At 48.7% G+C, this 24,960-nt stretch overlaps 1 protein-coding gene across 2 annotated transcripts in view; it reads left to right on the top strand.

Moving 5' to 3' along the window:
• VPS26A (VPS26 retromer complex component A) overlaps positions 1–24,960 on the top strand; it is a 1,053,575-nt gene that overhangs the window by 150,059 nt on the left and 878,556 nt on the right. For both annotated transcript variants that reach the window (XM_069610610.1, XM_069610609.1), the window contains exon 2: positions 913–1,062. In XM_069610610.1, coding sequence (XP_069466711.1) covers positions 913–1,062 — 150 coding nt within the window. The remainder of the gene's footprint in view (positions 1–912; positions 1,063–24,960) is intronic.

Below are 24,960 nucleotides of genomic sequence, written 5' to 3'. Positions count from 1 at the left end.
ATGTATACAAAAGGATATCTAACCAATATGGTTCAAAATTGTTGGGAACGATTAGCTCTCCCTAGTTGCCTATTACAGTAGCTTGACGGCAACAGAGCTACTTTTGAATCCTAGGCTAAATGGCACTATACAAACAGGTCTAAGTGACATTATATATGTATGGTTGGGGTTGGTTATAAGGAGAATAAAGGGCACATCTAAGAAATATTTAATGCGTAAAGCAACATATAATGGACACAAATATAAAATGTGTATCTCATGTGCAAGTTAGATTTGTGGCGCGCCATTTACCAGCCCCTGGTTCTCCAGGGTAGCTTCTGCATACTGTGTGATGCCATATACCAGTAAGTTGTTTTAACTTTCGCGCATCAAATCTTAATTTTGATCCCTGTATCATTCATCTAAAAACGGTGGCACCTAAAGCTCTTTGAGACTGTGCAAAATGTTCTCAGATTGCAGCCAAATGGCTTATTTATTTTGAAGATGAAGACTATGCAGAGAAAGCAGTGTTGCCATAAGGTGTGTAAAGTTTTCCTCTCCTCTGTTCTTACACATACCACACTCGCCAGCCCACAATTATTACATTAATTGAAATGGTTGCATACAATGTAACAAACTGTTTCTAATTTTACTTTTTATGTAAAACGTAACTCTCATAGTACTGTAAAATATGTTGGGACTTTTCTCTAATTTAATGGTACTCTGAATAATCGAAGCATGTGCATTTCTCTTACCTACATCTGATGTTACTGTAGAATACCAAGGGAGGAATCTGCCACATAGAGATGTATGAAAATATGTATTGAACGGTCTTGTTCACCAATCCTATTACTCTTTTTCCCCACATATGCCTTTTTCCTGGACTATTCAAGTTTAGAATTCTGTAAAGTTTGCTTGTCTTTTTTTTTTCAGAGTTTTCTCGGTGGTCTATTTGGTCCTATTTGTGAAATTGAAATAGTTCTCAATGATGCAGAAACAAGAAAAATGGCAGAAATTAAAACGGAAGAAGGAAAACTAGAGAAACATTTTTTGTTTTATGATGGCGAATCAGTTACAGGGAAGGTGAGCGTTCCAATTTGGCTTACTTAGTCTGATTTGTAATTGTTATTCTTATGTTTACATGCCATTTTCACCTTTATCAGGTCTGAAGGCTCCGGCTTGCGCTCTTTGTATGACAGAATAGCAAGCACTATATAATTACAACAAAAGCATGTCATCTAAACGCCATACGTTATTATAAACACCTTCTGCATATGACCATTAGTCACACAATATTTGAAAAAGTCAGCAATACATAGACGAGACTGTTCCATCAAGACATACTCACTTGCTACAATGCATTCACAAATCTATAAAGAGGGCGGCTGTTTGTGCGGTCTACCTTTTCAATCTTTCCTGTGATGCAAGTATCTCCTGCATTAAGAGCCTGCTAGCTGCTGCGTGAGTTCTAATGTTAGTCTCAAGAAGAATTGCCTGAGCTGTTGGTCGTAGAATGCTGTGGTTTAGCTAAAGTTTAGAAACACAGATTCAATGTTATCTGTATAGAGTTTCTTTCAAGGTTTTACATGAGTGAATAGGTAAAGATGGCCATAGGAGGGTTAAAATGTAGACTTGATGCGAGGAAGAAAGGTGCACAGTGTCTGATAATAGATGAGTGATCTTACTTTAAAACATATTACAGAAATAGGGTGAAGGTGTTTCCTTGGTGCAAATTGTAGGAAATCTGAATTGCTGTTAAAATGTTTGGTATGGACGCTTATAATCATTTGACAGTTTAATGTAGTGCAGTGGTTGGTAAAACTGGGCCATTGCTCACAAGGTTTCTGTAGTTTTGTTGCTCCTACCACATACCAAAACCTTATGCTGAAAGTCTGAACACTAGGGCTTGTTCTTGGTCCAGCAGTTGTAAAGCGATGTGGGTGAGCGAGAGAGGCTTTAAGTCTACTAATTACATTATGGAAGATTGCATGTAAAGTAATAGCTTCAAGCAAGCCACAAAAGTGCTGGGAGGCAGCTGAATGCTCATGAAGTTGATGATTTTCATTATTTCTGTAAACATTTTTACAACCCTAGAAAATGCAAAAGGCTTGTCTTGAAGGTGTAAATCTCCACCACGAAGGAGCCCCAATAAAGATTGCCCACGCTAACAGCTCAGGAAGTCTTCATTCTATTAAAGACGAGGAAGCGAGCATTATGCTTTTCTTTCTTTAATACTGCCATAATAGCATTTCAAAAAACATGACTTTTTAAACTTTAGCATTTGTGCTTTTCTGTTACAACAAAGAAATAGCCAAACTGAGGTTTTAAAAGTCCAACTAAAGTGATCCTTCCTTCAAGATGACTATAAAACTAAAACTCCCATGATGGCTATGGGGTGTTTTAGTCCTGACCCTAACTCCTGCTCCAATCAGCTCATAGGTCAGTCTATAAGAACCTTGCCCCCCCAGGTCCCTTCCTCTTTCTTTTGCGGTCCAACTCTCCGGTAACGAACTCAACAGTCTTATGAACAATTAACTCAGGATTTCCAATCTAACTGTGTCCCAGGTCCATGAACTGTAACTCTTTGCAACTCCTGGGCGAATAACTTGACTCTGCTCTGAAGACTCAGTGCTCGTGATCATGCTGCTTTCTGGTCGTCTCCTAGGGAAAAACGGAGAACCAATTATGAGGGTGGGTATCACGACAAGTTGAACATCTTAAATAAATCTTACATTAGTTCAACAGTTGTCTACACTTCGGGTGGGATATAATGCTCGCCTCCTCGTCTTTAATAGAATGAAGACTTCCTGAGCTGTTAGCGTGGGCAATCTTTATTCTATGACAAGACAGGAGGCTCGCATTATGCTTATTCAAAGCTCGCTACCACTCTATCAGGTATATCGGATACAGGTTTAAAATAAAATGTCTTAAAGGTCGATTCAGATGATCAATCTGCTGCTTTCATTATGTCTTGGAGTGGCACTCCGGCGGAGAAAGCTCTAGAAGCCATAGCGCCCCTCGCAGAATGTGCACCAAACTGGGATAAGTCAATTCCTGCCCACTGCATGACCTTGCACACCCATCTAGCTATTGCCGCTGTCGCAACTGCATGATAAGGCTTCCTACGCGCTATTAGCAGCTGTGTAACACCTAGCGGTCTGTACTGCACTGTGACGGTCTCGTAATCTTTGATACATTGCGCTACACATAATTTTTTGTTTCCCGTAAAAAAGGGGTATGAGAACACGTGAATCTGATTTTGTTCGCTTGGTTATTGTAAAGGCCACTCCTTCGGAATAGAATATTTTCCTATCTATTTCTAATGCCTTAAAGTCCGATACTCTTCGGCATGCCGTAAGACACAATAACATTGCTAGCTTGCATGACAGCTGGGATCGGGATAAATTACCGTTATCTGGCCATTCCAGGAAAAGTCGGAAGACCTCTTTAACATCTCACAGGGTTGTGTATCTTGGTTGTGGAGGCTTTTTTCAATTTCATACCTCTCAGGAGTCGCAGCACCGTGGGGTGTTCGCCAATGGCGTTACCCTCTACTTGATCGTGCCCTGCTGATATTGCGGACCGTAATATCTCATTGTTAAGAAGTTTAGCAGTTGCACTACAGGGGCAGAAACGGGATCCACGCTCTGCTCTGCACACCAGTGCACCCAACTGTTCCATGCGGCGTTATAGCTCTTAATGGTGGAAGGCGCCCACGAATTTCTGATACAGTCTGCAGCGAGTCGCGAAATGCCAGGCAATTCCCATTTTCTCCTGAAACCCTGCAGGCCATTAGTCGTAGAGTGCCCGCTAAGATTAGCGGATGCGCTCTCCCGGTCGGGTCGAATAGAAGGTCCGGCTGGTGCGGAACAATCCTCGGAAAATCCGTAGAAAGTTCCATCACTACTGGAAACCATGGCTGAGATTTCCAGATAGGGAGCACCACTATTGGGTCTGCTTGCTCTCTGCGTACCTTCGCTAGAGTCCTCGTGATCATCAGAAACGGAGGGAAGGCATAATGAAGCGCCCCTTTCCATGATTGGAGAAACGCGTCTGTGCCAGCTGCACCCAGGTCTATCCTCCAACTGAAATATGTCTGTCTGAGCGTTCAGTCTGGACGCAAACAGATCTATGTGTACTGGGCCCCAAAGGTCTGTTAACGCTCTGAACACCCTGGAATGCAGTCTCCAATCGCTGGAATCCACCATATATCGTGAGTTCCAGTCTGCTACTTCGTTCAGATTCCCTGGTAGGTATTCTGCTGTAACCGTTATCTGATTCTGCAGGCAATAATGCCAGAAATCTTTTGCTAACTCTGCCAGCATGCGGGATCTCGTTCCTCCCAGTTTGTTTATGTAACGCACTGCCGAGATGTTGTCCATCTTCAGCAGCACGCAGCATTGCACTTTGTCCTTCGTAAAGGCACGCACTGCGAACGATCCCGCTAGTAGCTCGAGACAGTTTATGTGTTGTTGTAACTCTTGTCCTGACCATTTTCCCCCTGTCTCTACGTTTTCGCATCTCGCCCCCCATCCGGATCTGCTTGCGTCTGATTCTATAATGATGTCTGGAATGTCTCTGAAAATCGCTCTGCCCTTCCAGGCTTCCCTGTTGAGAAGCCACCACTGAAGCTCCGGAAGCGCTTCCTGATCCAGGGTTATCAGCTGGTGATAACCGAGTCCTCCCTGTAGATGCTTTATCTTGAGCCTCTGTAATGCTCGATAATGCAGTGGGGCTGGAAAAATCGCTTGAATCGAGGCTGCTAGGAGGCCTACTACTCTCGCTAGAGCTCGAAGAGAGATCATCTCCTTTGCTATCAGTACTCCGATCTCCTTCTTTATCGCTCTTACTTTGTGGTGTGGAAGCTCGAGTGTAGCTTTGATTGTGTCTATGTTGAACCCTAGGAACTCTATATTTTGCACAGGTACCAGCTGGGATTTGTCCAAGTTCACTAAGAAGCCCAGAGATGACAAGAGCGTGAATATCCATTGCACGTTCTTGGATAGCGAGGTTTTGTCTGACCCTAGAACTAGAATGTCGTCCAGGTAGACGATAATACAAATTCCTCTTTCCCGAATAGCCGCTGCTACGGGCCTCATGATTTTGGTGAAGGCCCAAGGCGCTGATGCTTGGCCGAACGGGAGACATGTGAACCGCCATATTTCCCCGCCCCAGCGGAACCGTAGATATCTCCGATGATCCTGGGCTATCGGAATCGTGAGGTAAGCGTCTTTGAGATCTAATCTCGCTAACCAGTCGCCTGTTCGGAGGAGGTCTTGCAGTAAATGGATGCCCTCCATCTTGAAATGGTTGTAAACAACCCATTCGTTCAAACTTTTTAAATTTATCACCGGACGAGTTTTGTCCCCTCGGTGAACTAGAAACATATTGCTGAGGAATCCTGGTCCCCCCTGCGTATCTTTTTCTATTGCATTCTTGTCTGCTAGGCTGAGCAACTCTCTGTGTAACAACTCTTCTTCTCCCCGGGACATCTGGATGGGACGGGGTTCTGAGCCCTGAATGGGGTCCTGTATGAACTCTAGCTGTAATCCCGCTACTGCCTGTAATACCCATGCATCGCGCGATAACGCCTGCCATGCGCTCAGAAATTGAAGGGTTCTCCCACCTACTTTCACGCTTATTACACTCGCCTCCTGAGGCATTGGGTTGTCTGTGAGAGCCTCTTCCTCTATGGCCTCTGGGGAACTTGGCTCTAGACGGGAAGAAGGTGTCCTGTTGCTTCCCTTCCCAGTATTGGGCGCGCGGCCCTTGGGGTCTACGGGAATAATTGACGCGACCGGACGTACGACCCCTGTAACGTCCAGTCCCGGAAAAAACTCGACCAGGGAATATCTTCTTGATCGCGCTTTGCGCCCTTTCCAGCGCGGAATACGTGCCTACAAATTGCGACATTTCCTTCGCAAAGGCTTCGCCAAACAATAGACCTCTAGCTCCTTCACCAGCCTCATACGAGGCCAAGTCACTTAGTTTATTGTCTATTTTCAGAAGAACACCTTTCCTACGTTCCAAAGACATAGCGCAGTTAGCGTTGCCCATGAGACAGACAGCTCTTTGCGCCCAGTTCGCCAGAGCCGAAGCGTTTACTGGTGTTCCTGTGTCCTTGGCTTTTTCCGCCAGGTCCATTATCTTAGCTAAGGGACCTGGAATGTCCAGAAGCTTATCTTGGCACCCTCGCCAGGCCCTGTCTATTCCTTTCCGGATATCTCGCGCTGTTTTCGTCACAAAAGTGACCATCTTGGAGTCAAGCTCCGGTGTCTCCGCCAGTTTGAATGGCAACTCTGGTCGAGGGCATTCTGACCGCATCCTGGACCTTACCTCCCTGTCCAGAGGTTTCCTAATATGCTGCGCCATATAGGCTGCTACTCTGGGCGACGGGACCCAATCTGAAGATTTTGGGTGCCTGATCGCTTCTGGGTCAAACATATAGGTGGTACTGTCTATCTCCTCTGCATGTTGCGCGGAGTCAACGTCGTCTCCACCTTCGTCCTCTGGCATATAGCCTTCATCATCGTCCCCTAGATTGTTCACCCCTGGGGTAGGGGGTCTATCCTGGCTTTGCTTCTTCTTTTCCAGGAAGGCTCTTTTCAGCCTAGCGACAGGGTCGTCTGGTCTTTGGGGAGCCTCATCCTCCCTATCAAGATTGCTCGGGGGGTCAAAATATGTTTAGTTTTCCGAGCTGCTTTCCGCCCCTTATGTTCAATCCCTTCAGCGGGATGTCTGGCTGACAGCTGATCAACTGACTCTTCTGCTTTCCTCTTATTGGCAAGCTGGGCTTGCTGTTCTTGAATCATGGCTTCTAGAACTTCAAGCCTCTGCGCAATAGGCTGCACACCTTGCGATACCGCTTTCGATAATGAATCACCGAATACCATCTTAAAACTCTGTGAGAGATCTGCGTCCTGTTGGTACGGGCTCTCTCCCCACTCTTCCTCAGACCACTCCGGAGAAGTGGAAGGTGGAGCACCGGGGCTGTTGGATTGTGCCATCTCTAGTGTTGGTAATACCAACTTCTGGGCTGTCAGCAGGGAACAGCAGCAGCTAGGCCCCTGTTCCACAGAGATGTGTATTGCGGGGTTGTGCAGGGCTGCTTCCACAGAGCCTGAAAAGAAGTATCCGAACTTCTTGCTCTAGCTGTCCCCTAAATAGCACTCCGGTGAAATACGAGTTTTTTTTTTTTGCCGGTATTAGGTCGTTGTTTCCTCACTGTTCGCTGCGAATGCAAAGAAATCACTTGCGCGCGCGGAAAGGCCCCGAGGGAATGCTGGGAGACTGAACTTTCCTTCTGTTCCCCTGGGTCCTACCGCCCGACTTGTTCGTCGGTGCGGAACCTCCAGGAGCGGGGCCGGGTGCCTGAGGCGAGCGCGTTCGCTCGCAGCGCCGGCCCCGCCTCCTCGGAACCTGAACAATGCAACGCCGCGAAACGACGACGAGTGAAATAATATTCAGAAAGTCCGAGCGACACGGATTACTTACTATATTCTCTTCAATTGTAAATATTACCATATATATATATATATATATATATATACACGCTCTAATGTCAATGAAGGACACACTCATATATATATATAAGCGTTCTATATACGCTGCGGATTATGAACATACGCACACAAATATTCTAAAGAGAGATAATGTGAGGTACTTCTTATCTTTGGCAGCAAAAAAGAAAAAGGGAAGGGACCTGGGGGGCAAGGTTCTTATAGATTGACCTATGAGCTGATTGGAGCAGGAGTTAGGATCAGGACTACAACACCCCATAGGCATCATGGGAGTTTTAGTTTTATAGTCATCTTGAAGGAAGGATCACTTTAGTTGGACTTTTAAAACCTCAGTTTGGCTATTTCTTTGTTGTAACAGAAAAGCACAAATGCTAAAGTTTAAAAAGTCATGTTTTTTTAAATGCTATTATGGCAGTATTAAAGAAAGAAAAGCATAATGCGAGCCTCCTGTCTTGTCATAGAATTACTGTGCATTAATTTGTTTAAACTCTGCCAGCAACGAAATGGAAAACACTCAGCTACATCCAGATCTACATACTGCCTGACCCAGCAATGTACAGGATTTATAGTTCTTTGGTTTTCCGATCTAAAGTTTTCAAAGACTTTTTTTTTTCTCTTCAAAGCTGTGCCCTTAAGTTTGAAACTGTATATTTGAAAACCTTGGTAAATGTAACGTATTAAAATAGTTTAAAATGCTTTCCTCTCTGCTGCCCTCCCAACCTCCTTCTGTAACCCTGTTTTTACTGAATCTAGGCTGAATCTGTATAATGGAATAAGAGCAGAAGAAGGGTCATGCCCACCTCATTGTCAGCTACTGTTGGAGCAGAATTCCATTTTTGGAGTTTTTTTGTGGATCTTTGTGGGACCCCTTCACGTTGCTAGGTTTCATGACTTTCCGATTTTATTAGTCCTCCCAGCCAGGATTTCTGCAAAGCATGATTGAGACTGGCTTTGTTTTTGTGCTCTGCCTTAAGAGTCTGTAAGACTCAAAAGGCAGGGGTACGCCATAGTATCTCAGAGAGGGAACCCCTCCTTTCTATTCATCATAGGGCTAGGACTTGGTGGAAACCATTTCACCTGGCAGGGTACCTTTTCAACCGCTCTTTTCATTTAATAAAATGTCCCATGTGTGGCTCTGTGTCTGTGTGTGTCCATTCGCGGATGCCTGAAGTCCAGCATGGAGGGGCTGTAGTCATCCTGAAACCAGTTCTGACTGGTAGACGCCTGTCTGGCATTACATGGATTAACTTCCTTTGTGAATGCAAGCCCTGCCTAAATGTCTGGGTGTGCTTGGAGGGATGACCAGTCATTGGCGTATGACCCTTCTGTTTTTGTAATGCTTGGTGTGTGATTCATGCTGTTTATTTACGGCCTCCAGAGGGGGATAAAAGGAGACCACTTTCCAACTTGCTTTGTCCAATGCTGAATCTCAAAAGCTCCCTGCTCGAGGAAGGGCTGAAGCTCTGCACCAGCATTCTTTGATACTCGACCAAATCTAACTGCGAAGTGCTGCCTCTCCAAGATGACAAGAAAGAATAGACTTTGGCGCGCCTTGCCCCTGATCTGGAGCACATCTCCTGCTTTAAGGCCTCGTCTTCTTGAAGCTCCTAACATGCCCTGTATTATCGGGTCTTGAAGTGAGAGCCCTTTGCTACCTTGACCCTGAAGACTATCCGCAGCATTTGGAACTGAGTTTCTTCATCCAAGGACATGAGGCAAGCTCCCTGGTTCTGCCTCCTGTACACCATCCATGGCTGGCCCTTCTCTGTTGCGACTTTGCAGCCAAATCCTAAATAATCATACTTCCGTGTGTCTCCTAATGTCGACCCTAACCTCAGAAGCCAAATCATAAGCCTGAGGATGCCGGGAACGCTGCATTGCCAACTACCACCTACCAAGCTTCTTTGTCTTTAAGCTCCCCTGGCTTTGGACCCTTGACTTGAGTGCAACTGAATAATCATCCTTCCCATGGGCCATGGGCTCCCTACAGCAGCAGTCTCTGCAGGAACCGATGGTGGTCGCCAAACAATGTGCACAGTGAGGACCTCTGAAAATGTCTGCCTTTTCGGACCGAGGGTATAGCTATCACAACTCTGGCGCTAGCAGCAAGGCCTTTTTAACATGTATCTTTTTCTCTGTATCCTCTCTTTGTTACCAAGGGCTTTTGTGTCTTGAACTCAACCAGAACTCCAGGAACTGTTTCTTTGGACTCTTTCACAATAGCAAAAAACAAGTGGGGTCCTGGGAGTCTCTCTGCCGGACATTAGTCCCGGTTAAGAGAGCCTTACCCTAATTCTTTAGCTCACTATCTTTAACAGAGGAGAATATCCCAAACATATCAGTCTTTGTCCTGCCCAGGGGCAGTCTAGCACCGAAATGCTAGGCAATTCTCCTCTGAACAAGAGTACCGACAGCAACCCCAGACACGTGTTTCGGTCTGGTTGGACCTCATTAGTAGGGTGGAGCTGGGCATCTCTAAGATTAGAGAGCAAGGGGTCCACGTCTGGATTCCCCAAGTAAATTAGGTGATGGCCCCACACTCAGTGCTCAATGAATGCAAAGATTGGTACACAACTGGTTCCAAAAAGACCAGATAAACTGGGAGCCGCGATCAGACAATATTTTCTCTGGTATCATCCATGGAGACGTTACGCTTCATGAAGAAATCTGCGAGTCCTATGGAGAGTAGTAGGAATCCTTGGGAATGGGACAAAGTGAGCCATCTTAGTGAAACAGTCCACAATTACCATGATGCAAGTGTGTCCTTCAGATGGTGGGAGGTGGACAATGAAATCAGTGGCAATGGTATGCCAGGGATGGGGTGGCACCTCTCTGGGTTGTAGCAGACCCAGGGGTCTTTTCCTCAGAATCTTGGTTTGAGCACAAACGGGACAGGACTCCACCTATTCTTTCACTTGACTGGCCCATCCTGGCCACCAGAATTGTCTGACAATCAATTCCTGGGTGGCCTTCACTCCACAGTATCCACTAATCTTGGAATCATGAAAGCCAGGCAGAATCGCAGTCTGAAGGTTGGCAGAAGGAATGCATAATTGATTCTGAAAGAACACCAATCCGTTGCGTTCACTCACGTGAGGCCGACCCAACAGTCCTGATCTGGCCAGATCAGACAAGGTGTCTTCCACGATAGACCATAGGTGGGGAGAGAGGGCAAGCAAGAAATGTTTCAGAGCGATGAGCGGGACGTCCATATCGCCTCTTTCAACAGGATTGAGACAGTGTGTCGGTCTTTAGATTCTGAGCACTGGGTATAAAGGTTATAATAAAATGGTAATGAGAAAAGTGGAAGGCCCAACAAGCCTGTCAAGCGATGCGGCACTGTAGAGAACGTAGCTACTGCAAATTCCTATGATCGGTGCATACTTATACAGGAAACCTCCCTCCCAGCAGGTGATGTCTCCACTCTTTAAACGCCGCTTTTATGGCCTGGAGTTCTTTTTCAAGAACTGAGTTATTCCGTTCACTCGAGGATAGTTTGCGAGAATAATATGCATTGGGGTGTTCAATTCCAGAACCTGGATCCTTTTGTAGAAGTACTTCTCCAATGGCGAAATCAGATGCATCCACCTCAACCATAAACGGTATCTTGTCATTAGGTAGCATCAGCCTGGGAATCCCAAAGGAAAGGTATCTTGATACTGGTCAAGCGGGACAAAACCACTGCCAAATGCGAGAAATGAGGTATAAAGCTAGGATAGAAATTGGCAAAACCCAAAAACCGTTGAAGAGATTTCGGATCAAGTAGTGTTTCCAGTTCCGAATTGCTTGCACTTTGGCTGGATTCATGAGAACACCTGTACTGCTAAGCACATACCCCAAGAACTCCATTCTTTCTTAATGGAAAAAACACTTCTCTGTCTTGGTGAACAGTTGGGTTGAGAGACAATCTTTGTAGCACTTCCTTGACATGCTGTATGTGTTCTTCCAGGTTTGTGGAAAAGATAAGGATATCATCAAAATATACCCAAACGCTCACCCTAATCAGATTGGAAAAGATGTCATCCATGAAATGTTGGAAGACGACTGGGGCATTACACAGGCCGAATGGCATTAACCAGTATTAGTAATGCCCAGATGGTGTCTTAAAGGACTTCTTCCACGCATCCCCTTCCTTGATCCGTACCAGGTGATAGGCACACCTGAGATCCAGCTTGGTAAAAACACGAGCAGCATTAAGGGATTTCACAATGTTGCGAATTAAAGGTAAAGGGTATCTGTCCTTTTGAGTAATGACGCAAAGTCCCTTCCTTTTTTTTTTTGCACAAAAAACAGTGCAAAGCTTGCCGGAAATTTGGAGGGTATGTTGTATCCTTTCTTGAGGCAGTCCTCAATGTACTCTTGCAAAACCTCTTTTTCTGATGGAGATAGTGAATACACCTTCCTACGAGGAATCACTGCATCGGACAACAGATCGATGGCACAGTTAAAATGTCTGTGAGGAGGTAGAGGGAAATCCTCTGGTTCAGCAAATACACTGTGAAACTCTGAATAGTCCTGAGGTACAGTGAGTAAGGAACAAAGATGAGTCAACCTGTCTTCCAAGGGGGGGTGCGTGGCTAAGAAGCCATGTAAGAGGAAATGTCCGACCAGGGCTCCGGCTGATCCGAACAACATCCTGTGTTAATCGTGCTATATTCGCAAGATCCAGGCCACGAAAGAGACGGCCGTGCAGGGGAAGCAGCGGCGCATATCCTGGGAAGCTAACACGTGGACTGTCTGCATGGAAGAGACACTAGAGCCTGCTTCGGAACGCGTGGGTCTGTGTCATGATTCCTGCCCCTCATGTCCCCAGCCCTCCAAGATGTCAGGCTGGAGCCAGGCCACAATCACCTACATGGCCCTTAAGGGCCTCTCCATCCCTCCAAAGACCCACTTGGAGTCAGACTTGGCGCTAGTGGCACCAGACTCACTGACTCCCATAGGATAACATTGGGGATTGGACTTGTAGTGCATTGATGGGGACAAGATGGATGCCCCCACATATTTTGGTTCCCAGAACTGCATGTGCCGTCTACTCTTTTGGGTGTGGTTCAGCCCAGAGGCACCTGGGATACCCAGAGACTATTTAAGCCACACCCAGGCTGAGAAACATGCTTGCTTTGCGTTTTCTGCACCTGCAGCGTGACACTCACCGTGTTCGGATCGGTCTCCAGTAGGCCTGCATCTTTCTTCTGCGCTCAGCTCCTGCAAGAACAAGAACACCGTTAGGAACAGCCTTACCTTGCGGCGCTTCTGCCCATCGGTCATCGCTCCTTCTGTTCTGCAGGCATCTTCGGCGGTGTCATTCCCATCCCGGCACGTCGCTTCCTAAGGAAAAGGGAAAAGAACAGAAAAAAGGCATTAGTAAGCATTCTGCAAATCTTCGCTTATTTTTAAATACTGTACAAGCTTCAAACGCTTACCTGAATCCCAGCCGCTCTGGGGGAACTCTGTCTCCGAACTTCTCAGCCATCTGCAAGAGGGAAAAGACACTCCAGGTTAACGTGGAAACATCTAGAGGCACCGCACACTGCGCTTACCCACCGCATTTGTTCTTCATAACCGGCATCCACGCTGAAAACGTTGCAGCACCTAAAAGACACAGAAAAATAACTCAGTTCAATGCAAATATGAAAGGGATGCATCGCGCCTCGCGCCCTCACTCACCTCCAGCGCTACTCATCTCAGCAGCACGCCACCATCCCCGGATGCCGGCCATCATCTAAGGAAGGAAAGGAACAAAGCTAGAGAACTGTTCAAAAGACTCATTATACTTACCTGTCGGACTCTTGCCAATGAAGTAACTAGGCAGCAACAAGCCCGCATCAATCAACGCGCCCCTGCGCTGAAGGCAGAACGGAGAGCACACTATCCAAGAAAACAAGGTGAGCTGTGGATCAAAGGGAAGGGTTGGACCCCCGGGAAGAAGGGGTTCAAGCCCAGAGACAATAGGGAGTTCAACTCTAGCAATCCTGTGTTTCAGGCCCAGTCTCCAGTCGAATAACCTCCAGGGAAGGGTTCGAGGTCGTAAGAGGTCAGAACAGGCTGAGTGACGTCCCCGTGGATACCAGGTGAGCGTTACAGTCTGCGGCACATAAAGGGAAAATGGCCGCCACCTGAACGGCCAACGAACAAAGGGGAGACGGGCCCGAGTGTGGACTGTGCCGGAGGTACGCGGAGAGTGTTGGTCACCTGGACTGGGGGCCCGCGGCTGTTCCTGCGGAACGGAGCTGTGATTCTGGGAGTTGGGGAGCCGTGTGCCTGCGGGAATCGAGTGGGGTCCAACCGTGGCGAGGTGCGCTGTGCGTGGACAACGAAGAAGCCGGGCCTGTTCGGATCGCAACATTGTCTCCGTTATCACAAGCCCCGGAGAGCACACTACAAACGACGCACTCCGGGAGGGGAGGCCCGCCTAGAGAATCGAGAAGCGGCCTGTATCCAGGACAATACATTGTGATGTGAGAAACTGAGCACTGCAGCCTGGAATCTCGCCCGGGTCGGCTGGGAGCATGCAAGTCTATTAGAGCCGATTAATAGGTTGGATCAGCTGCATACGCACAAAGAGGAGTCCAGCCCTATGGGCAGGTGGGAGCAGTGCTGGAGCACCTGGGTGCAGGTGATGCGCCTGCACGAAGTAGCTGGACATTTAAAAGTGTCAATATGCCCCTTATGATTCAGAACAGCGCACAGTTGTCACAAAGGCAGTGGAGAAGGAGACACCCCCTAGCCTGGGCAGTAGGCGTACAGGGGGGCGCAGAGAAGCGTGCCTGGTGCCGAACTCCACAATTGTTACCTAAGCGCAGGGGGCAACAGTGACCTGGTGGGGCCTCGGTCGAACACACGCTGGGCCAGTGCTCGTACCCAAACAGATTTGTAGGCACTGGGGTGTGGGCCCATGGGACGGAACCAACAGTGGTTTGGGCAGCCAGAGCAGACTGACTCGCCCTAGAACAATTACGTGTGAGGAAATAGCCCACCCCAGGAGCATACCTGGCCAAATAAGGGATCTCCTGATACCGCTTACCAGGGCCCGGGCACCAGAAGCAGTCCAATCTTGTGAAGGCAGAGACCACAAGTGGCCGGGCTTGTATATGTAGCCCTGATACACCGAGATGACCACCAAACTGCCTAGAGCGAAGGTCAAGCAACCCACGCTTGATGAATATGCCAGGGCATCACCAGGCGCAGAAGGGGCTAGGAGCAAAGGTAAAACCCCCTCTGGGAGCATGGATACTATGGGCAGAGACCAGGAGATCCTCGCTGCGATTGCGGACTTAAAAGTGGCCTGGGTAACCAAACTAGGTCTCACCATGAACGAACTGAAGGCTGCACTAGAGCTCAAAGTCGGGGTAGTACAAGAGGAGGTGAACCTCCTTCGGCAAGACGTCGGAGCGCTGGCTGAACGCACAGGTGACTTAGAAAAAGAGGTGGCCCCGAACATAGCGGCATGCGCAGCTCACAAATCTGAACTTCATGCTCTAGTACAACGAGTGGGAAACCTTGAAAGTAGGGCGGAGGAAACGGAGGGACGCGCCCGAAGGAATAATATATGCATCGTCGGACTGCCTGAAGGAGCTGAGGGACCTAACCATACGGAATACATCAAATCAATGTTGCTGCAGGAGATAACTGGGGGAGTGCTGTCCAGGGGTTTGCTGTGGAAAGGGCGCACAGGGCCCTGATGAGGAAGCCACCACCAGGAACCCCTCCCAGACCAGTGATAGCTAATATCCTGAACTACTGCGACCGTGAGAGAATCCTTGAGTACTTCCGGAAGGGCGGAACGATACAAAGGGCATCAGCACACATAACTGCATACCTGGATTACACCCTGCAGGTGCAACGCTGACGCATGAACTTTAGGATCATGAAAAGGAGGCTGCGTGAAGCAGGTCATAAATACATGCTGCTCTACTTGGCGAAACTGAGTGTTCCACAAGAGCAGAAGTCTGTTTTTTGAAACCTCGGAAGACGCTATGGAATGGCTAGACATGCAGAGCTGCCCCCAAGAATCGGGCATCCAGAAGGAAGATGGCGCAGATAAGTAACACAGCACTGCGGCACATAGTGTCGCAGCCTAAGACATTGGGACTTGAATATAGTAAGGGATATAGCCTGCTGGAGGTGTGTGATTAGGGAGGGCGAAACTTATATGCATGATCCTTGAGCACGAGGAGCTTAGCTAACGGCGTAGGAGCCTATCTGAACCAGCCCTCATATCCACACATCGAATAGATTAGTCGGGTCACCGGTAGACCGGTGACACCCCGCCGGGTCCTGCATTCAGCATTCCGAGGCTGCACCAAAAGCGGGGGAGCCTAAGATCCAGGGATGGAGCTGGGCACTTGTTGGGGTTGGGTAGGGTGGGGGGAAGAAAGGGGTTGTGTGCAGTGTTGGAAGGTGGGCAGGGGAGGGAACGAGCCCAATCTTGTGTCAATTCAGGCAGGAGGGAGGAACAGGGAGGGGAGGCGGGACAACCCATAGATGGCGTTGGGTAGCCTTAGGATGGTGACCTGGAACGTGAGGGGCCTCAACAGCTATTTGAAGCGTAATAAAGTAATGATGTACCTGAGAAGGCTGAAGATTGACCTAGCACTACTACAGGAAACACATCTCACTAGGGAGAAGCTGGAGGTGGTCCAGAGAAAGTGGAGAGGGTGCACCACGGGAGCCACATATTCAGCTTACGTGAGGGGGGTCATCACGTGGGTGGTGCCGCACGTGCCATTCCAACTTCTTGAGACCACGAGGGACCCAGAAGGCAGAATGTCAGTGGTGAGGGGGATGCTGGAAAATAGGGAAATGAGCATCATAAATCTATAAGCCCCTAACCAAGATACAGCGGCCTACTTTAGGACCCTGTATGGCAAAATTGGCCCCCTATTGGTCGGCGTAATCTTATGGGGAGGGGATTTTAACTGTACATTAAACCCTAAAATAGACAGATCAGATGGTAAACCAGACGGACCCACTCCGGCCGCAAAAGCATTACAGGCCCTACTGAGAGACGTCGGACTTGGCTGGAGACAGTTACACCCAACAGATAGGCAGTACACACACTACGCGGTTCCACATAACCTGCACACAAGACTGGATTACATCTTTGACGCCTCAGAGCTGGTGGAAGAGATGACGGGTGCAGAATACAAGGCCAGAGTGCTCTCGGACCACTCCCCCTTGGTCCTGGAGTGGCGACACCAGCCCCCCAGAGCTAGAATTCTGACGTGGAAGCTCAGAGCTGAGGCCCTGCAGGACTTGGGATTCTGGGAGGACTTCAGGGAGGCGATCACGGAGTATTTTGACACTAACACAGGTAGTGTCCAATTGGAGTGAACCTTGTGGGAGGCATTCAAAGTAGTAATACGGGGAGTAGCCATATCAAAATCTAGAGGGCTCCAAGGGGGCATGGAGTGGGAGTTGCAAGAAACAGAGAGAGCTAGCTGCAAGACATAATGCGTAAGGGGGGCACCTCACAGGAGGATGTGGATAGGATGAAGCTGCTACACCAGGCCAGCAGAGTGAGCACTGGGATAGATTATGCAAGCTGAGTTACAAGAAATATGTTGAGAAGCAACACGTGAGTGGAGACAAGCCAGGTAGGCTGTTGGCCTGGTTATATAAAAATGAGACGCCTCAGCCAATGATCAGGGAAATTAAAGGGGACGAGGGCCAGTGCTGGGACACCCAAGAGGGAGTTAATTAGGGGTTCCTTAGATATTATAAACGTCTTTATGGAGATGCAGGGGAAGGGACGGATAAAGAGATTCAGGAAACATTAGAGGACATGGGCCTGCCCAAATTAGATGATCAGGAACGAGAGGACATGGATGCCCCAATTACGTTAGAAGAACTGGAGATAGTGGTTCAGCACCTGCCCACGTGCATGGCCCCGGGCTCGGACGGGTCGCCAGTGAATTCTATACAACTTAAAAACAAGAGGTGCTCCCCCCGCTGTTGGTCATGCTTAACGAGGCGTTTGAGCACGGCAGGCTACCAGAGTCCCTACGTGAGGCGGTGGTCATCCTGCTCTTAAAACTGGGTAAGCCAGTCACAGATTGCGGGTCAGACAGACCCCTATCGATGCTTAATCAGGACGGCAAAATCCTCACAGCAGCGCTAGCCAACAGGCTCAAGAGAGTCATTGGCAAATTGATAGATCCCCGACCAAACGGGCTATGTTCCCGGCAGGAACATAACTGACAATCACAGGAGACTCCACCATATTATTGACCAAACAGAGAAGGACTCCGGCGAACTGGCAATAGTCTTGCTGGATGCCACTAAGGCCTTCGACTCGGTGAGATGGCCCTGGCTGCTGGCGATTCTGAGGGAATACGGATGGGGCCGAGATATCTGATGTGCGTTAAAATGTTATATAGCTTCCCCAATTGCTAGGGTTAAAACGGGCGCCACAATCTCAGACAAATGGCAACTCAGTAGGGGCACTAGACAGGGCTGCCCCTGGTCGCCCTTGCTGAATATCCTTGCGTTGGAGCCACTGTCAATCTGCCTCAGACAACAATACGGGGAGATAGGGATCCACACTGCGGGGGGTTCGCTCCTCATATCATTGTATGCCGATGATATACTCTTATATCTCCGCTTCCCAGAAGAAAATCTACAATATGTCCTGGAGGTGATGGAACTTTACGCCACCCTCTCGGGCATAGCGGTGAACCCCAAGAAATCGTGCATGTTCCCCCTGGGGAGGTACAGACGCACCCTGCCCATGAACCTACCGGTCTTGCCGATACCTTGGCGGACCGAGACGTTCCGGTACTTAGGAATCAACATATATCACTCGACGGAGCAGGAACACGAACACAATACAGTAAAGGCAGTGGACGGCATTAAGAATAGCATGGGGTTTTTATCCAGAATGCCCTTGGCCATGATGGGTAGAGCGGCTTTGATTAAGATGGTAGTCCTTCCCAGACTATTACACTTTTTCGTGAACATCCCGTTCGCGATACCCAAACACTTTTTTGTTAAACTCCACAGCATGTGCAGGGGCTTCTTGTGGCACAATTCCAGGAACAGGGTGGCCCTTTGAAAATTACAAAACTCGTGTGACAGGGGGGGCATAAATCTGCCGAACTTTGAGTTGTATTATTTGGCTGGACACCTGCAATACGTGGCAAGGTGGTTGTCCGAAGAAGAAACGGCAGAAGCCAGGCTATTGTATAAAGACCCTACTCCCTTTTTCCTTAGAGAGACAGTGTGGCTGCCTAAACCAAAGGTTCTGGGAATGGCGAGACTGCTGGCGCTAGGCTGGGAAATGTGGCGCCGGGCATGGCCAATAGTGGGGAACCCAACCCCATTCTCCCTGCAGGTGCCGTTAGTGGCGCTATGCGGGGAGGACCCCCAAATAATAAAAGGGATCCGCAGATACTGGGAACCGATGGGCCTGGCGACCCTTGGAGAAATATGGCAGGAGGGGGTGGCACTGGACTTTCAGAGACTAGTGGAGGACACCGGGGTGCATAAAGGCCAACACATTACTTATATCATAATCATCAAACGGGTGCGAGAAAGTTGGCCTGAGGCTGAGCTCACGGAACAACCGGATGCAACCATCGAGACGATGTATGATATTTCGGAGGGTGGGCATGAAATATCTCGTCTATATGAGCTACTGGAGACCAGGGTGGGAAAAGAGGCGAGACTGGGAGGAGGAATTGGGAGAACCCATGTTGGGTGGGCAATGGGACAGAGCCCAAAGGTATCATAAGAAGGTGTCCCGAAACGCGAGGCTTCAGCAGATTCAAATGTATGTCACTCATAGGGCATACATGACCCCCAGCAAAATAGCCAAGTTTGGAGGCCCAACGGCACCGAAATGCCCACGGTGCGGGGAGGAAGAAGCGGGGATGTTACACATGTTTTGGGCTTGCCTGGCGGTGGGGAGGTTTTGGACAGAGCTGAAGATACGCCTTGCGGAAAAAGGAATTACTTTGGAGGTGGAGTCCGCTTGGGCATGCATGTTGGGGAGTTTCACCAGACCACGTAACCTGGAGCACATCAGTAAGATGAGCGACCTGGCCTACATTCTGGCCAAACAGAGAATTACAATGTGCTGGAAGGCAGCCCAACGGCCTAGAATTGAGTTGTGATGGGCGGACCTCATGGAATGGGCAGAGGCAGAAACAGCAGCTTGGTACGAAGCAGTCAGCAGGCGGGGGGAGGGGAGGAGGTGGGACCCCTGATAGCATGGAGACAATTGGTGGCCTCAATGATAGGACCCTCCCAGACCGGCCATAGTGAAGATGATACGGAAGAGATAACTGAAGTAGACACGCCTGGAAATAAGCAGGACAGTGATATGTGACCAGGGGCTCGAGTTAAGGGGATGGGAGGGGGGGAGGACCGAAATGTTAATATGCAATATGATGGTGTAAGTACACATGCGAAAGTCCTTAGTTTGTAACGTTTGGAGTTTTTGTTGATAAAATAATAAAAATTGTTTAAAATAAAAATTAAAAAAAAAAAACCTGTCTTCCAAGGAAACAGGAGTGGCAGTCATAGTAGTGTGGGATGTTCTGGGGAAACAGCAATCCTGGGTACTGCACGTGTATGCGAAATCCAAAGTCTGTGTTTCCCAGTCGATGCAGAGATATTGGTACAACTGCCAGGTTATACTCAAAACTATCGGGTATGAGGGTGAGTTGATTACATCCAAAGAAATGCTTTCTCGATGTTCGTTAATCCTTAGGAGAAGGGTCCCAGTGTGTTGATGAATGGGACCGGAGGATAACAGAGTTCTATCGATGACTACCACCATAGTATCACATTCCTTGATATGTAGCGGGATGCCACTGTTAGCCGCAAAACATGGAATCAATATAGTTGCCAGAAGCTCCCCAATTGGAAAGGCCCAGAGTGTCTACACACGTGTCTTGCCAAGCAATCTGCATCTTCAACACTAACAGGACTACCGGCTGCATGGGCTGGAGGACCGAAACAGGATTCAGAAGGACTGGAACAGAAGGAGGGCCTGTGGTTGCCTTCCCCATACACGACAGGCCTGCTAGTTTTCCGACCTCCTTGGAGGACGTAAAGGACAGGATCCCAAGTAATGACCGGCGGCACTGCAATACAAACACATACTAAGGCTTCTTCAATGCTTCTTCTGAGTCTCCGTCAAGGGACCTCTTACAGCACCCAATTTCATAGGTTCTGGACCAGATTCAGTAGGGCTCGGTACCCCCATAGTGGTGGCTGGAGGTCTAGGGTATTTTCTCCCGACCCGACACCTTTCACCTCTTCTTTCCATCAACCTATGGTCAATACGCAGCGCTTGGTCCACGAGAGTCTGTAAGGTATCTGGTTCTGGTATATACAATAGCTCGTCCTTGTACTCCTCTCTCAGACCCCGACAAAACAAGGTCTTCTGGATAACTTCTGGCCATTGCGAGTCGGTTGCCAGTTGCCGAAAGACACTAATGTAGGCAATAATGTTGCTGGAACCCTGTCGGATGTCAATCCACTGGTTCTGAGCGGCTGAGGCCAGATTAGGGGACTTGAAGACATCCAAAAACATATTTTCAAATGCTGCAAAGTCGTTCAGTATAGGACTGTTTGCTGAAACCAAAAGAGCGGTCCAAGCAAGCACATTTCCAGTCAAATTTCCCAAAGTATATTCAATCTTGGCTTTGTCCTGACTGAAATGAGTAGGCCTAAAGAGAAAATGGATCATACAGTGATTGCAAAATTCGGCCACCGGTCTGGGATCACTGTCATACTTTAGAGGTGAAGTGTGAGCCATGGCACTCTCAACCTGTGGAGTAGCTTCTGCTTCTTGAACCACCATCTGCCATAATGTGATATTTTCTTGGTGGAGAGTGGACATTTCCAAACAAAGAGCCCGTAGTTCATTCCTGAGTTCTTGGAACTACTACATCTCTGGGTGGGAGGGGAGGCGGCTCAATCTGGTAAAGAAAACAGTACACGGGCGCTGCATACCTGAACTTCTTGGTGATAGACTCGCAGGGGTAGCCAGTTTTGTTAATGAATGGTGAAGCGAGGAAATGGTAATGCGATGAACCAGCCCAACACCCACCCTGTGGAATAATGGTTTGGGGGTGGACCGGCTCCGAACATCACGAGATGGCGCTGCCCTGATTAGCATGACGTCGGGACAGTTCAAGCACTGGCAGGGAAAGCCAATTGATGTCCAGTAGATAGCTGTGTAGAGTACAGAACTCTGAAAGCAGGGTACTGGTCTCTGGAGGCAAGCGCTGCCCTCTGTAGGCAGATGTCGGTCTTTGGAGGCAAGGTACCCAAACAGACGTGAGACTAAGCAATGACGTAGGACCAAGAAGAGAACCAAGGAACCGGGATCCGAAGGCAAGAGAACAAGGGACAGAGGACTAGGATGGGATGCCAAGGGAGCCTGAATGAGGAGAGAACAAAAGGGCAAAGAACCAGGAAGAGAGGCCAAGAGAAGTCTGACAGAGGAAAGTCCGCCAAAGGAACCCAAAACAGGGGCCCAGGACATGGACCGCCCAGGTAGAACAGGGAAACCGGCAGGGAGCAAGGCGGCCAAGGAACAGGCAGAGACCAGGAACACAAGGGGTCAAGGAACCAAGTGCAAAGCGTGCCAATGATCAGTAAACAAACCACATTGAGTCGCGGTTTGCTGATGTGGGCGGAGCCCTAATATGGAACTGTGACCCAAGCGAGGTTTGAAACGCAAGCCTGCGTTGTTCCAGCATTAAGTGCACTGCGCATACACGGAAGGCAGGACACGGCCGCCTGCACATGCCCAAACGGGACCCGCCAGTCCCGATGACCCAACCTCCTCACACAGGTAAGCGGCGGTGACATGACAACCTGTTAGTGTGGTATAAAAGAAATCTAGTGTGTTTGTTAAAAGTGTGTTCTTTACTTGTGATGCACCCTAATCCTCCTCAGAGTAGGGCCTGGGCTTTGAGTCTGCTAAGATTGAGGGAATCTGTGTCCCTAATTTGGAAAGACATACCTAAAGAAAACCAGCCCACATGCCTTTCGAGCTCTGGTCTTCTTCGAGGGCTGGGTTATTGTTTATTGAAAACATCCATATTCAAAAATACCATAGAAAAGCCAGCACAACAAACCAAGGTGGCATTCGGAAAATTGCCAACAAATTACCATATCAAAGTTACATGTCCCAAAACAGTTTACAAAGTAAAGGATACATTTGGCATCATCCATTTTGTTTTGATCAAGGAAAAATAGAAAACCCCAAGAAAGGGTATACAAAAAAGAAAACAAAGACATGTATCTCAGTTAGTCAACATTCTTCATTGCAATAATAGAACATGTAAGTCATACATTTGCAACACATTGTGTACCTTGTGCTCCCTTATGTGGAGGATCCGAACTACATCAAAGAAACAAATTGGGAGCTTTATTGGTTTGGGTTACACCACTGTCTTAGATAATGCAAACTGTGAAAAAAATTTCTGAGGCTTGTGGAATCTGCTTAGATCACATGCTGTGCATAGGCCGACATCTAGTGGAAGCTGCGGAGTATTAGTTTGTTTTTCGAAACTCGAAAATGGGCGTCGAAACAGGGCGTGCCAGTAATACTATCCCTAGTGTGACGTCCACTGTACCCAAGATCCCTCACGCGTCTAGGATCCTCAGATTGTTTTTTTCCGCCATACTGGTCGGAAGCATTTTGCGGAGTCCCCTGGCCTAAGCCATACTTTTGCTAAAATATTGATTAATTTACTTCCTTTCCCCATCCCAACGTCGAACTTCGACACTCGACGCCGGCTTGGAGAAGAAATCGACCGTCGGCTGCTGCACGACGGATTTGGGCCTCGGAAGGCCTCTGGCCTCGGCCCAAGCCTTGGAAGGCCTCTGGCCTCGGCCCTGCAAGTAGGGAGAGTGGGGCGTTGGACATACTCTACACTCTTGGTATATAGGTACATTTCCTACACTTACCAGCCCGCTGCCTCAAGGTGCGTATGGAGGGTACCCCTTTTCAATTCTGCCCCAAGTGCAATCGCAAATACCCTTGGGTCGACAGGCACGCCATGTGCAATCTCTGCTTGCCGAGGGACCACCCCGAAGCGAACTGCAGAGCGTGTAGTAGGTTTAAACCTAAGACACTTAGGGACCGTTCGACAAAGCATTGGGCTCACCACGCCAGGCAGGCGGCCATGGCAGCGGAGGGCGCCTTCAGCGATGGAAGCGCGGGCATTACGGCGTCGAAAGTCAGCCGAGCGCAGGTCCCCAACCTCGGAAGGTCGTCCGACAGGGCGGCTATGGTGAAGACCCCCGGCGACGCAAGCGCTTCACACACCACTCACACAAAACACACGAAGTCCAACCGAGACTCGACGACGTCAAGCTCTCGGAAAGAGGCACAGACAGAACGGTCCGAATCGGTGTCCTCTGGGCGTTCTCGATAGAGATCGCTTCTTGACTCCAGGCAATCATCCACTCTTGCCAAGAGTGCCTCGCTCCCTTTGCTAACAGAAGTTCGATCGTCGGATGACGAAGACGACTTCCACCCCCAGGCCGCTCTCCAGGAGTCGGAGCCCGCAGACAATATCAGCGCGGCCCCACGTTCGAAGGACAGGGACTCTACCCCAGATCCTCGACGCCAGGCGTTGAAAACCTCCGGAGCCACAAAGGGACAGGGAAAACACTTTTCTACTCATGGGGAGGGGGGAAAACAGCAGAAGAAGCAGCCTCTGCACTCTTCCACACCTGTAAAACACTCCACACCTCCTAAACAGACAGACAAGACCAGGTCTGCTGATATTTCTAAAACCAGCAAATCTACTCAAGATACTCAAGATAAATCTCCTAGACTTTCTGAGAGAGTCATTACCAGTTCCAAAAAATGGTCGAGTGATGACATAGATCGGGTCATGTCAAGGATGTCTTCTTTGGCAGACTTTTACGATAAAAATCCAGAACATTTCCTTTCATATAATCCACAAGGGGCTACACCCTTGGGCTCTAATGATCCTATCCCCCCCCCCGAGTAAGAAGCCCCGGTTTGAGACACCGATGAGGTCTACGGACCCCTTCGAGGTACAACCATACTCACGGCCATACTCACTGTATCAAGGAGATACTTCCTTTGGTGAGGACCAAGATTTTGGCATGGTAGAAGAGCAAACCGGGACGGGCTACTATGGGGATGATGAGGGCCAAGAAGAGGAAGAGGAAGACCCTGAAATCTACAGAGTAGATTCCCCGGTAGAGAAGGAAGCCCCGGTTACCGACTCCCATGTCGATAACCAACCCCATCTGAACGAGGTTCTCGCACGAGCAGCAGAACATTTCCATATTGACACCCACGGTGTCCAGGAAGAGAGGGACTTCGCCGAGGAGTTAGTAGGAGAAAGGAGGCCTGTTGCCCAGACCATCCCTATCCTTAAGTCTATTCAGCGAAGAATAGACCCGTCCCTGGTGAACCCGAACCTCACCAGAGCAGTCAATCCCAGAGTTGAGCCTCTCT

Source organism: Ambystoma mexicanum, chromosome 8, assembly GCF_040938575.1.
Source record: "Ambystoma mexicanum isolate Mex_15411 chromosome 8, UKY_AmexF1_1, whole genome shotgun sequence".
Lineage (NCBI taxonomy): Eukaryota > Metazoa > Chordata > Amphibia > Caudata > Ambystomatidae > Ambystoma > Ambystoma mexicanum.
Note: the sequence above shows the minus strand (reverse complement) of the source record. Positions and strands in the feature narration are given on the sequence as shown.